This window comes from Bombina bombina, chromosome 3, assembly GCF_027579735.1.
Source record: "Bombina bombina isolate aBomBom1 chromosome 3, aBomBom1.pri, whole genome shotgun sequence".
Taxonomy (NCBI): Eukaryota; Metazoa; Chordata; class Amphibia; order Anura; family Bombinatoridae; genus Bombina; species Bombina bombina.
The window spans coordinates 1,163,270,489-1,163,285,963 of record NC_069501.1 but is presented as its reverse complement, the minus strand read 5'-3'; the positions used below and the strand labels follow the sequence as shown (position 1 = coordinate 1,163,285,963).

The window sequence follows — 15,475 nt, the reverse complement described above, 5'->3', positions numbered from 1 at the left end:
CAATGTACCCTGTATGTCACTGGTCGTTAAGGGTTTTTTCAGGACATAATAGCACAAGTCTAGCAAGAACACGCTATTAATGCCCTCTCTCCAGCAGGCTTTGTGGAATAGAGCAGTCTCAACGCTGGTGGCAAGACCGCGCTTTAAAACAATCAAGTCCCAAAAAAAGGCCAGTGACATACAGGGTACGTCGCTGGTCCTTAAGGGGTTAAACGTTTTTATATATACTTTGGTGATAAAACTTTATTAAATTTGCATAGAAACAGTTTCCTGAGGCTTTCCACTGTGTTACTATGAGTGGGAGGGGCCTGATTTAGCGCTTTTTTGCGCAGTAACTTTTACAGACTGAGACATCCAGCTTCCTCCAGGAGTCCCCTGAATGCTATAGGACATCTCTAAAGGGCTCTTAGGCTTTCCAAAATCGTTTGTTGGGGAAGGTAGGCCCACAGCAAGGCTGTGGCAGTTTGGTGTGACTGTTAAAAAACGTCTATATCGTTTTTATTATCCGTTTTTTGAACTAAGGGGTTAATCATCCATTTGCAAGTGGGTGCAATGCTCTGTTAGCTTATTATACACACTGTAAAAATTTCGTTTGATTTACTGCCTTTTTTCACTGTTTTTCAAATTCTGACAAAATTTGTTTCTCTTAAAGGCACAGTACCGTTTCTTATATTTGCTTGTTAACTTGATTTAAAGTGTTTTCCAAGCTTGCTAGTCTCATTGCTAGTCTGTACAAACATGTCTGACATAGAGGAAACTCCTTGTTCATTATGTTTAAAAGCCATTGTGGAACCCCCTCTTAGAATGTGTACCAAATGTACTGATTTCACTTTAAGCAATAAAGATCATATTCTGTCTTTAAAAAATTTATCACCAGAGGAATCTGACGAGGGGGAAGTTATGCCGACTAAGTCGCCCCACGTGTCAGACCCTTTGACTCCCGCTCAAGGGACTCACGCTCAAATGGCACCAAGTACATCTAGGGCGCCCATAGCGTTTACTTTACAAGACATGACGGCAGTCATGGATAATACACTGTCAGCGGTATTAGCCAGACTACCTGAATTTATAGGAAAGCGAGATAGCTCTGGAGTTAGACGAAATACAGAGCATACTGACGCTTTAAGAGCTATGTCTGATACTGCCTTACAATATGCAGAAGCTGAAGAAGGAGAGCTTCTTTTTGTGGGTGATGTTTCTGACTTAGGGAAGATGATGCAACCTGATTCTGATATCTCTACATTTAAATTTAAGCTTGAACACCTCCGCGTGTTACTCAGGGAGGTTTTAGCTGCTCTGAATGACTGTGATACAATTGCAGTGCCAGAGAAATTGTGTAGACTGGATAAATACTATGCAGTGCCGGTGTGCACTGATGTTTTTCCAATACCTAAAAGGTTTACAGAAATTATTACTAAGGTATGGGATAGACCAGGTGTGCCGTTCTCTCCCCCTCCTATTTTTAGAAAAATGTTTCCAATAGACGCCACCACACGGGACTTATGGCAGACAGTTCCTAAGGTGGAGGGAGCAGTTTCTACTCCAGCAAAGCGTACTACTATCCCTGTCGAGGACAGTTGTGCTTTCTTAGATCCAATGGATAAAAAGTTAGAGGGTTACCTTAAGAAAATGTTTATTCAGCAAGGTTTTATCCTACAGCCCCTTGCATGCATTGCTCCTGTCACTGCTGCTGCAGCGTTCTGGTTTGAGTCTCTGGAAGAGGCTTTACAGGTAGCGACTCCATTGGAGGACATACTTGACAAGCTTAGAGCACTTAAGCTAGCCAATTCTTTTGTTTCTGATGCCATTGTTCATTTGACTAAACTAACGGCTAAGAATTCTGGTTTTGCTATCCAGGCGCGTAGAGCGCTATGGCTTAAATCATGGTCAGCTGACGTTACTTCAAAGTCTAAGCTGCTTAACATTCCCTTCAAGGGGAAGACCCTATTCTGGCCTGGTTTGAAGGAGAATATTGCTGATATCACTGGAGGAAAAGGTCATGCCCTTCCTCGGTATAGGTCCAAATCAAGGGCCAAGCAGTCTAATTTTCGTGCCTTTTGAAACTTCAAGGCAAGTGCGGCATCAACTTCCTCTAATGCAAAATAAGAGGGAACTTTTGCTCAGTCCAAGACGGTCTGGAGACCTAACCAGACCTGGAACAAGGGTAAGCAGGCCAAAAAGCCTGCTGCTGCCTCTAAGACAGCATGAAGGAACGGCCCCCTATCCGGTAACGGATCTAGTAGGGGGCAGACTTTCGCTCTTCGCCCAGGCGTGGGCAAGAGATGTCCAGGATCCCTGGGCGTTGGAAATTATATCCCAGGGATATCTTCTGGACTTCAAGGCTTCCCCCCCAAAAGGGAGATTTCACCTTTCACAATTATCTGCAAACCAGATAAAGAGTGAGGCATTCTTACACTGTGTACAAGACCTCCTAGTTATGGGAGTGATCCATCCAGTTCCAAAGGAGGAACAGGGGCAGGGATTTTACTCAAATCTGTTTGTAGTTTCCAAAAAAGAGGGAACCTTCAGACCAATTTTGGATCTAAAGATCTTAAACAAATTCCTCAGAGTTCCATCATTCGAGATGGAGATTTTTCGTACCATCCTACCTATGATCCAGGAGGGTCAATACATGACTACAGTTGATTTAAAGGATGCTTATCTTCACATTCCGATACACAAAGATCATCATCGGTTTCTCAGGTTTGCCTTCCTAGACAGGCATTACCAGTTTGTAGCTCTTCCCTTTGGGTTAGCTACAGCCCCAAGAATTTTTACGAAGGTTCTGGGGTCGCTTCTGGCAGTCCTAAGGCCGCGGGGCATAGCAGTGGCCCCTTATTTAGACGACATCCTGATTCAGGCGTCAAACTTCCAAATTGCCAAGTCTCATACGGACATAGTGTTGGCATTTCTGAGGTCGCATGGGTGGAAGGGGATCGAGGAAAAGAGTTCTCTATCCCCCCTCACAAGAGTTTCCTTCCTAGGGACTCTGATAGAGTCTGTAGAAATGAAAATTTACCTGATGGAGTCCAGGTTATCAAAACTTCTAAATTCCTGCCGTGTTCTTTATTCCATTCCTCGCCCTTCGGTGGCTCAGTGCATGGAAGTAATCGGCTTAATGGTAGCGGCAATGGACATAGTGCCGTTTGCACGCCTACATCTCAGACCGCTGCAACTCTGCATGCTCAGTCAGTGGAATGGGGATTACACAGATTTGTCCCCTCTACTAAATCTGGATCAAGAGACCAGGGATTCTCTTCTCTGGTGGCTATCTCGGGTCCATCTGTCCAAAGGTATGACCTTTTGCAGGCCAGATTGGACAATTGTAACGACAGATGCCAGCCTTCTAGGTTGGGGTGCAGTCTGGAACTCCCTGAAGGCTCAGGGATCGTGGACTCAGGAGGAGTCACTCCTTCCAATAAACATTCTGGAACTAAGAGCGATATTCAATGCTCTTCAGGCTTGGCCTCAGCTAGCGACAATGAGGTTCATCAGATTTCAGTCGGACAACATCACGACTGTGGCTTACATCAACCATCAAGGGGGAACAAGGAGTTCCCTAGCAATGTTAGAAGTCTCAAAGATAATTCGCTGGTCAGAGATTCACTCTTGCCACCTATCAGCTATCCATATCCCAGGTGTAGAGAACTGGGAGGCGGATTTTCTAAGTCGACAGACTTTTCATCCGGGGGAGTGGGAACTCCATCCGGAGGTGTTTGCACAATTGGTTCATCGTTGGGGCAAACCAGAACTGGATCTCATGGCGTCTCGCCAGAACGCCAAGCTTCCTTGTTACGGATCCAGGTCCAGGGACCCCAAGGCAATGCTGATAGATGCTCTAGCAGCGCCTTGGTCCTTCAACCTGGCTTATGTGTTTCCACCGTTTCCTCTGCTCCCTCGTCTGAGATCAAGCAGGAGAGTGCATCGGTGATCTTGATAGCGCCTGCGTGGCCACGCAGGACTTGGTATGCAGATCTAGTGGACATGTCATCTTTTCCACTATGGACTCTGCCGCTGAGACAGGACCTTCTACTTCAAGGTCCTTTCAACCATCCAAATCTAATTTCTTTGAGGCTGACTGCCTGGAGATTGAACGCTTGATTTTATCAAAGCGTGGTTTCTCCGAGTCAGTCATTGATACCTTAATTCAGGCACGAAAGCCTGTCACCAGGAAAATCTATCATAAGATATGGCGTAAATATCTTTATTGGTGTGAATCCATGCTACTCATGGAGTAAGGTCAGGATTCCCAGGATATTATCTTTTCTCCAAGAAGGATTGGAGAAAGGATTGTCAGCTAGTTCCTTAAAGGGACAGATTTCTGCGCTATCTATTCTTTTGCACAAGCGTCTGGCGGATGTCCCAGACGTTCAGGCATTTTGTCAGGCTTTAGTTAGAATCAAGCCTGTGTTTAAACCTGTTACTCCACCTTGGAGTTTAAATTTGGTTCTTAAAGTTCTTCAGGGGGTTCCGTTTGAACCTCTTCATTCCATAGATATCAAACTTTTATCTTGGAAAGTTCTTTTTTTTGGTAGCTATTTCCTCGGCTCGTAGAGTTTCCGAGTTATCTGCCTTACAATGTTATTCTCCTTATCTGATCTTCCATGCAGACAAGGTAGTTCTGCGTACCAAACCTGGGTTTTTACCTAAGGTGGTATCTAATAAGAATATCAATCAAGAGATTGTTGTTCCGTCTTTGTGTCCTAATCCTTCTTCAAAGAAGGAACGTCTATTACACAATCTGGACGTGGTTCGTGCTTTAAAGTTTTACTTACAAGCTACTAAAGATTTTCGTCAAACATCTGCTTTGTTTGTTGTCTACTCTGGACAGAGGAGAGGTCAAAAGGCTTCGGCAACCTCTCTTTCTTTTTGGCTAAGAAGCATAATCCGCTTAGCCGATGAGACTGCTGGCCAGCAGCCTCCAGAAAGGATTACAGCTCATTCTACTAGAGCTGTGGCTTCCACATGGGCCTTTAAAAATGAGGCTTCTGTTGAACAGATTTGCAAGGCGGCGACTTGGTATTCGCTTCATACTTTTTCAAAATTCTACAAATTTGATACTTTTTCTTCTTCAGAGGCTATTTTTGGGAGAAAGATTTTACAGGCAGTGGTACCTTCCGTTTAGGTATTGGTATCCCACAAGTAATGGATGATCCGTGGACTGGATACACCTTACAAGAGAAAACATAATTTATGCTTACCTGATAAATTTATTTCTCTTGTGGTGTATCCAGTCCACGGCCCGCCCTGTCATTTTAAGGCAGGTATTTTTTAATTTTTAAACTACAGTCACCACTGCACCCTATGGTTTCTCCTTTCTCTGTTTGTTTTCGGTCGAATGACTGGATATGGCAGTTAGGGGAGGAGCTATATAGACAGCTCTGCTGTGGGTGTCCTCTTGCAACTTCCTGTTGGGAATGAGAATATCCCACATGTAATATATGATCCGTGGACTGGATACACCACAAGAGAAATAAATTTATCAGGTAAGCATAAATTATGTTTCTTTCATGTAATTAGCAAGAGTCCATGAGCTAGTGACGTATGGGATATACATTCCTACCAGGAGGGGCAAAGTTTCCCAAACCTCAAAATGCCTATAAATACACCCCTCACCACACCCACAAATCAGTTTTACAAACTTTGCCTCCCATGGAGGTGGTGAAGTAAGTTTGTGCTAGATTCTACGTTGATATGCGATTCGCAGCAGGCTGGAGCCCGGTTTTCCTCTCAGTGTGCAGTGAATGTCAGAGGGATGTGAAGAGAGTATTGCCTATTTGAATTCAATGATCTCCTTCTACGGGGTCTATTTCATAGGTTCTCTGTTATCGGTCGTAGAGATTCATCTCTTACCTCCCTTTTCAGATCGACGATATACTCTTATATATACCATTACCTCTACTGATTCTCGTTTCAGTACTGGTTTGGCTTTCTACTACATGTAGATGAGTGTCCTGGGGTAAGTAAGTCTTATTTTCTGTGACACTCTAAGCTATGGTTGGGCACTTTTATATAAAGTTCTAAATATATGTGTTCAAACATTTATTTGCCTTGACTCAGGATGTTCAACGTTCCTTATTGCAGACAGTCAGTTTCATATTTGGGATAATGCATATGAATAAATCAATTTTTTCTTACCTTAAAATTTGACTTTTTTCCTGTGGGCTGTTAGGCTCGCGGGGGCTGAAAATGCTTCATTTTATTGCGTCATTCTTGGCGCGGACTTTCTTGGCGCAAATATTTTCTTGTCATTTCCGGCGTCATACGTGTCGCCGGAAGTTGCGTCATTTTTTGACGTTTTTGCGCCAAAAAAATTCAGCGTTACCGGATGTGGCGTCATTTTTGGCGCCAAAAGCATTTAGGCGCCAAATAATGTGGGCGTTTTTTTTGGTGCTAGAAAATTCGAGAGTCATTGTTGTCTCCACAATATTTAAGTCTCATTGTTTATTGCTTCTGGTTGCTAGAAGCTTGTTCATTAGCATTTTTTTCCCATTCCTGAAACTGTCATTTAAGGAATTTGATCAATTTTGCTTTATATGTTGTTTTTTCTATTACATATTGCAAGATGTCTCAGATTGACCCTGAATCAGAAGCCACTTCTGGAAAAACGCTTAACTGAGTTTCAGTTCTACCAAAGCTAAGTTCATTTATTTTAAATGTTATAAATGTTTATCTTTAGCTATGGTTTGTAATAAGTAATTATGATATACTTTTACATGCAGAATCCATTAGTATTTATGCTTTATATATTGCCATTTCTTACATCTTATGTATAAGAAATATTTAGAAAATGTATAAGAAATATTTTTCTGATTCTATTTTAAAGGCTTTGTCTGACTTTGTGCCTTCTAATAAAATTTTTAGGTCTTTTTCACTTCTTTTTTAATTATTGAAGTTTCAAATGACCAACAACATACTGATTTATCCTTCTCTGATGATGTTTTTTCTCTTTTCAGAAATTTTCTTCATCAGATATTGACACTAACAAATCTACTTTTTTATTATTTTTTTTATTATTAAAGTACATTTGTTCTTTGTTGAAAAGGTGTTGATTATTTTGGATATTAAGGTAACTAGTTCTTTAAGACTAGCTGACACTATTTCTGCCTATTTATTCTTCTGTGTTTTCAGAGGTTTTCTTTCCAATTCCCCATACTAGGGAATGGAATAGGCTGAGAATTTTCTTTTATTCCTTCTTCAAAGGTTTTAAACTATATTCTTGCCAGCAGTTAAATTCATTTTGGAGGGTTCTCCAATTTATTGGGGCTATCTCTACTCCTACTAATTATGCTATTGTTTCTATAGCAAAATAGTATTTATTTTCCTTTAAATAGTTGTATCTTATTTATGGAAAATTATTTAGTTTCAGGTACTTTTCTTGGTCCTGTGATTTATTTGGATATTGCAATTGCTTCATTTTTTCTGTTTACTTTAAGATCAAGTATCAGATTATGATTTATTTTAGCATTGTTAAAGGGACAACATTTACTAGACTAGGTGCTGTTGCATTTGTCTTGTTATTTTGCATTTATTGATTATGCAAGTCCACTGTATTGACTGGTCCTTTAAACTGGACTATCATGCTAATAATTTCATTTGTGTCTTCATTTTATTGAATATTTTCGCAAATGAGGGTTAATCTATGTCTTTAGCTATTTTAGCTAGAAGAATTTTGTGATTTTTAAAAAAAATCCATATTTCTTTTGTTCTAAGATAATCAATTATTTGTTTTATAATTGGATTCAATTCTTAACTGTTACTCTGGGCTTCAAGATTGAGTTCTAAGACTAAAACTTTAAGCTTATACTAGTTTGGTTGTTCTTATTAAGGAACGAATTCCCGAGTTCTTTCCCAAGTAACATGTTTATAATTGGAAATTTTTCAGTTTGAAATCAGCTCCCTAATATTGCGATGTACGTGCCGTATTCCAGCTTGGCTGGTAAGGGGCAGGTTAAGACTTCTTTGAAATTTATTTGGTTCTATTTGGTCCAAATTTCTTTGATTTTATTCCAGTAAGGCTAACACTTTCTTTAAGTGTGTTTCTGTCCTATATATTTTGGGTACTGTTGAAGCATGGCTGGGCACCCATGGGGTTCAAGCGCTGCTCAGACCTGGAATCTTCTGGGGTATTTCTTCCAGTTCCTTTTTTAGGAACTGGGTTTTGGAGTTTTATTCAAACTATTCTGCCTTTTTATGGTCATTGATAGCATTATTTGTTTTCATTAGATACAATAAATGCATATTTTCATTTTTCTGTTTTCATTCAGATTATTTTCTGAGGATGCGGAATCTCATATGATTCACTTTGCTCTTCAGGAAATAGTTGGAGGATCTTTTTTTCAAAAGCTCTTGATTCCTCACACAAGGGTCACATTTTTTAGGTTTCCAGATAGTTTGTGTCACTGTCTTTGTCTCTATCAGACAAGGGACAATTTTATTGGGTTCCGTCTGTCGGTACCTTTAGTCTCTATTATTTCCTTCAGTTGCTATATATGCATAGAAGTTTTAGGTCTTATGGCCACAGCATTGGATTCAATTCCCTTTGCTCATTTTCAATAGAAAGAACCTTTCCAGTCTTTTATGAGTGTTGTTTCTTCAAGTACATGGTTGGAGGATCAATTTACCAAAACGTTTGTTGATTCCTCAGACAAGGGTAACCTTTTTAGGTTTCCAGATAGATTCAGTGTCCATGACTCTGTCTCTGACGGACAAGAGACGTCTGAAATTGGTTTCAGCTTGTCGAAACCTTCAGTCTCAATCATTCCCTTCGGTAGCCTTATGCATGGAAATTCTAGGTCTTATGACTGCTGCATTGGACGCGATCCCCTTTGCTCGTTTTCACATGCGACCTCTTCAGCTCTGTATGCTGAACCAGTGGTGCATGGATTATACAAAGATATCTCAATTAATATCTTTAAAACCGATTGATCGACACTCTCTGACGTGGTGGACAGACCACCATCGTTTAGTTCAGGGGGCTTCTTTTGTTCTTCCAACCTGGACTGTGATCTCAACAGATGCAAGTCTGACAGGTTGGGGAGCTGTATGGGGGTTTCTGACAGCACAAGGGGTTTGGGAATCTCAGGAGGCGAGATTACCAATCAACATTTTGGAATTCCGTGCAATTTTCAGAGCTCTTCAGTCGTGGCCTCTTCTAAAGAGAGAGTCGTTCATTTGTTTCCAGACGGACAATGTCACAACCGTGGCATATGTCAATCATCAAGGAGGGACTCACAGTCCTCTGGCTATGAAAGAAGTATCTCAAATACTTGTATGGGTGGAATCCAGCTCCTGTCTATTTTCTGCGGTTCATATCCCAGGTATAGACAATTGGGAAGCGGATTATCTCAGTCGCCAAACGCTACATCCGGGCGAATGGTCTCTTCACCCAGAGGTATTTCTTCAGATTGTTCAAATCTGGGGACTTCCAGAAATAGATCTGATGGCTTCTCATCTAAACAAGAAGCCTCCCAGGTATCTGTCCAGATCCAGGGATCCTCAGGCGGAAGCAGTGGATGCATTGTCACTTCCTTGGAAGTATCATCCTGCTTATATCTTTCCGCCTCTAGTTCTTCTTCCAAGAGTGATTTCCAAGATTCTAAAGGAGCGTTCGTTTGTTCTGCTGGTGGCTCCAGCATGGCCTCACAGGTTTTGGTATGCGGATCTTGTCCGGATGGCTACTTGCCAACCGTGGACTCTTCCGTTAAGACCAGACCTTCTATCGCAAGGTCCTTTTTTCCATCAGGATCTCAAATCCTTAAATTTGAAGGTATGGAGATTGAACGCTTGATTCTCAGTCATAGAGGTTTCTCTGACTCCGTAATTAATATTATGTTACAGGCTCGTAAATCTGTATCTAGGAAGATATATTATCGAGTCTGGAAGACTTAAATTTCTTGGTGTTCTTCTCATCATTCTTTTAGAATTCCTAGAATTTTACAGTTTCTTCAGGATGGTTTGGATAAGGTTTGTCTGCAAGTTCCTTGAAAGGACAAATCTCTGCTCTTTCTGTTCTTTTTCACAGAAAGATTGCTAGTCTTCCTGATATTCATTGTTTTGTACAAGCTTTGGTTCGTATATAACCTGTTATTAAGTCAATTTCTCCTCCTTGGAGTTTGAATTTGGTTCTAGGGGCTCTTCAAGCTCCTTCGTTTGAACCTATGCATTCGCTGGATATTAAATTACTTTCTTGGAAAGTTTTGTTTCTTTCGGCCATCTCTTCTGCTAGAAGAGTTTCTGAATTATCTGCTCTTTCTTGTGAGTCTCCTTTTCTGATTTTTCATCAGGATAAGGCGGTTTTGCGAACTTCATTTAAATTCTTACCTAAGGTTGTGAATTCTAACAACATTAGTAGAGAAATTGTGGTTCCTTCATTGTGTCCTAATCCTAAGAATTCTAAGGAAAAATTGTTGCATTCTTTGGATGTAGTTAGAGCTTTGAATTATTATGTTGAAGCTACTAAATATTTCCGAAAGACTTCTAGTCTATTTGTTATCTTTTCTGGTTCTAGGAAAGGTCAGAAGGCTTCTGCCATTTCTTTGGCATCGTGGTTAAAGTCTTTGATTCTTCATGCTTATGTTGAGTCGGATAGAACTCCGCCTCAAAGGATTACAGCTCATTCAACTAGGTCAGTCTCTACTTCCTGGGCATTTAGGAATGAAGCTTCGGTTGATCAGATTTGCAAAGCAGCAACTTGGTCTTCTTTGCATACTTTTACTATGTTCTACCATTTTGATGTTTTCTCTTCCTTAGAAGCAGTTTTGGTAGAATGGTACTTCAGGCAGCTGTTTCAGTTTGATTCTTCTGCTTATATTTCCAGTTTTTTTCATTATAAAAATTGAAACTTTTTTGATTTGGGTAGTGGATTAATTTTTCAGCGGAATTGGCTGTCTTTATTTTATCCCTCCCTCTCTAGTGACTCTTGCGTGGAAGATCCACATCTTGGGTATTCATTATCCCATACATCACTAGCTCATGGACTCTTGCTAATTACATGAAAGAAAACATAATTTATGTAAGAACTTACCTGATAAATTCATTTCTTTCATATTAGCAAGAGTCCATGAGGCCCACCCTTTTTTTGTGGTGGTTATGATTTTTTTGTATAAAGCACAATTATTCCAATTCCTTATTTTTTATGCTTTCGCACTTTTTTTTTCTTATCACCCCACTTCTTGGCTATTCGTTAAACTGATTTGTGGGTGTGGTGAGGGGTGTATTTATAGGCATTTTGAGGTTTGGGAAACTTTGCCCCTCCTGGTAGGAATGTATATCCCATACGTCACTAGCTCATGGACTCTTGCTAATATGAAAGAAATGAATTTATTAGGTAAGTTCTTACATAAATTATGTTTTTTTTTATTATAACCGTGATCTTTTTAAAACCCTTGTCTGCGATTTACCTTATTTATAATCTCAGAAACTGTTTATAATATTAAATTCACTTTGGACTGAATGTCGGTTTTATAGTTCGCTAAGATGTTTGTTCCTCTCTCTTTTTTGACAGATCAAGAAAGCACTAGAGCTATATGAGCAGTTGCGCCAGAGAATGGGGGTAGTTATTGTTGGCCCGAGTGGTGCAGGAAAATCAACTCTGTGGCGCATGCTGCGAGCTGCACTTAGTAAAATTGGCAAAGTTGTAAAACAATATACTATGAATCCTAAAGCAATGCCAAGACATCAGTTACTTGGCCATATAGATATGGACACAAGGGAATGGTCAGATGGTGTTCTCACTAATAGCGCAAGACAAGTAGTGAAGGAGCCACAAGGTAAGTAAACACTGACTTCATTGTAATGCAATGTCATAACTTAGATGTGTACAACAGTGTATGTCAGCAATATATTTATTTAAAATTGTAATTGTGGTATCACAGTTTGCAAATTAAGCAGTTCAGGGATAGACCTCCTGAAAAGCCTGGAAGAATTACATTTCCTGGTGACCTTTGCTGTGATTAATAAGGGACATTAGTTAGTTCAGAGCACATGCTCATTTACCTACCATTTGTGTAGAGTGTTGCAGCTTCAGTTATATTTTACCATACTTAAAAGGGACAGTGTGCACTAATTTTCATATAAATGCATGTAATTAACACTACTATAAAAGAAGAATATGCACAGATAATGATTTAAAAATCCAGTATACAATTTTTTAAAAACTTACTTAGAAGCTCCCAGGTTAGCACTATTGATGAGGTTTGGCTGGGACACCCAGTGAAAGGGGCTGGTAAAACAGGATAAACAGACACTTCTCCTTCCCCCCTCCCCTGCATATGAAAAGACAGATAACATAAACAGGAACAGCTGGAAACTGTAAACAAACATATACATCTGACACTTTGGGGGCTGGTTAGAAGTCTTAAAATCAGCACAATGTTATTAAAAATAAGCAAAACTGTACATTATTACAAAACCACTCCCAGATGGGTTAATTAAATGGATCATCAACAAAACGTTTATGCAAAGAAAAATCTAGTGTACAATGTCCCTTTAAAGGGATAGGAAATCCAACATGTTTCTTTAGTTAAACAACTTTCTAATTTACGTCTATTATCAATTTTTCTTCATTCTCTTCTTATCTTCTGTTGAAAAGCAGGGGCGTTCGCCTGCCAATTTCTGGAGCACTATATGGCAGCAGTTTTGTAAGAATAGTATCCATTTGCTAGAGCACTAGATGGCAGCACTATTTCCTGCACGTAGTTCTCCAGATGCCCTTCTAGCTATCTCTTCAACACAGAATATAATGGAAATAAGCAAGTTTGATCATAGTAAATTGGAAACTTTTTTTTAGAATTATATCCTCTGTCTGAATCACTAGGAGACATTTTTTTTTGGGTTCATATCCATTTAAGTATGATGGAGGCCAGGGACGGACTAGGAACAAAAATATGCCCAGGCATTATAAGGCAAAGCAGCCCACTCCCACCTCCCCACATTATCTTTTCTTATTTAGTCGTTTACCAAACATGACAAGTTTAATGTACTTGTTTAAGTGACAAAAACATTTAACATTTCTATCACCCTAGAATCATGTGATAGAAGCTCCATCAGAACAGGACTTACAACTATTAATAGAGCGAGCAACATTTATAAGGAACACGTTAAACAAACCACAATTCTTACTGGCAGAGGAATGTGATCTGACCGCAAAAGTAGAAAATATCCACACATCCATCACATCGAGCGACAAAATAACTATTTACCCAGAAGGCGACTCTCTAACACCCCCCCCCCCCCGCCCCGCTCATAAATCAAAGGGGCAAGCACAGAACAGCAAACGACATACAAAGGCAAGCAATTTGAGCTGAACTCCTCAGCACAGAGCAAGATACTTCAAAAGAAATTTATGTCTCCACATTTCTCAAGATGGCTCCTAACATCATGCCGAACAGATTCCTGGAGAAAGATCAGTACCCAAGTTACACAGTCATCAACAAAGGATGCCAGGGATTATATTCCTCTAAATTCTCACACTGCACAAAGGTACAGTTCAGGACAGGGCAGAGTCTGGAGTCAGTGCCGATGCTGCAGGGGCTCCCTTGGGTGGTCGAAGATTGTGGAAAAATAAGCTCTTTATATATTTTGACCAATTCGTGGGTCAGCCTAGACCTTGCACAGATGGACATGTTGCGAGATATTGAGGGGACATTGAATGTTACCGAGACATGCCCTGCTGATGCAGTCCATAGATTTCTTGGATTAACAATGGGAACCGCTCAGAATATTCTTTTTACTAATTACGGAGATGGCATGGATAAAATTGCCCTGCAAGCAGACTCAGGCGGTGGATAGTATAAGCAAAATTTCCGCTAAGAGCTGACTCTTTATTCACAAGATCAGGTCACCAAGTTATATGATGTTTAGTTATGTTTCGTGTTCTGGTTATTGTTAAAACTGTTTGGTTAACACAAGTCACATGCACACTGACAAACTAGCTGGGAAGCATAACGACGCAGTAACAATTGGTATATAGACTACAAAATCTACTACCTACGACTAACACACTGATCACTGAAACATTATCTACACTACAGGTGCACACATCTTGAGCGCGATCAAATATACTGCGCAGGTTTCGGCGCAAACGTGGGAACCCGCGCTGCCCGTAATTTCACCTCGCACATCGGGGTATTACATATACTGCGCCGCTAGATGCTAAACTGGCGTAAGTAGGACAAACTGGCGATCTTCCGAAAAGTGCGCAAATACACATTTTAGTCGTCGCAAGTAACTTACGGCAGTATTTTGTCCATGGAAAGTGTCAATAAAGAGTAGTTTTATGCAAATTTTCATATAAAAATGCGACACGCAATTAGGCTATTCAAAATTCATATATAAACCCATGCGCAGCCGCCATTTTCTTCAGTGTGTTTGGATGGTTCGTTGAGCTACAGCACACTACACTGGATTGGAGGATTAGTGAGAATAGAGAGAGAGGCGCAAACAGAGGAGTTAGTTAGGTCGCATTGTTGTTTGATTAAGCTTTTACACTTACACATTTTTACATATTGCACACATTTTGCATACCTACATATACAAATACACCACACTTTTTTTTCTAACATCTCACACATTTTATTTGAATTTTACAGTGTGATAGGCTGAGTGTTTGGTTGTGATTGTGTGTGATTGAACTGGGAGTGAGTGTGAGTGTGTGTAGTGTGATTTAGTGTGAGGATGGCAGGGAGAGGTAGGGCGGAGGGGAGGAGGGGAGAGGAGTGGCAGGGAGAGGAGTATTGGAGAGGACAGGAGGAGCAGTGGGGTCCCCGTCAGGGAGTAAGTGGAGTGGGGAGAGAGAGAGCTAGAAGGGATGATGGGAGGGGAGATGTCCGAGAGCCCCAGAGACCAGGCACATCTAGGAGAGGGACAGAGGGTGCACATGGGGACAGAAGGGGGGAGGAGGGAGAAGATAGGGAGGAACCCACACCAGGGGCCTCACAGGGAGCAAGCCAGGTGTCCATGGAGGATGAGAGACTGAGATGTCCCAACTTCTCATTTGATGAAAATGTTGCCCTAGTCCAGGCCATCATGGACAATTACAGTGCCCTCTTTGGGCAGGAGAAGGGCAAAGAAGTGCCAAAAGGCAAAAAACGGCATGGTTGGCGGTAGAGGATGCCGTCAACAGTGTGGCCCCGCAGAGGAGGACTGTTGAGGACCTGAAAAAGCGGTGGAATGACTGCAAGAGGTGGGTGAAAGAAAAGATGGGGCAGGAAGCTATGCACCAGAGGGGAACAGGCGGTGGTCCATCCCTGGACATAGAGTATAACACCTGGCAGGAGATGATACGCAGGTCCCTGAGTATCATAGCAGTCCGTGGACTTCCAGGAACTCATGACTCAGGGGCTGCAACCATAGCACATCATGCTGGTGAGTAACATCCCACACACCAGTATTATATGTATTTGAGATATAGCATCACACATTCATGTACACAATGAGGAGCATGGTATTTGGCCTACTAACAAAAAACATCTAC

At 40.9% G+C, this 15,475-nt stretch overlaps 1 protein-coding gene across 1 annotated transcript in view; it reads left to right on the top strand.

The window, feature by feature from the left end:
- Positions 1 to 15,475, top strand: part of DYNC2H1 (dynein cytoplasmic 2 heavy chain 1) — a 1,178,830-nt gene that overhangs the window by 232,477 nt on the left and 930,878 nt on the right. Inside the window, exon 36 of the mRNA XM_053705582.1 lies at positions 11,507 to 11,771. Coding sequence (XP_053561557.1) covers positions 11,507 to 11,771 — 265 coding nt within the window. The remainder of the gene's footprint in view (positions 1 to 11,506; positions 11,772 to 15,475) is intronic.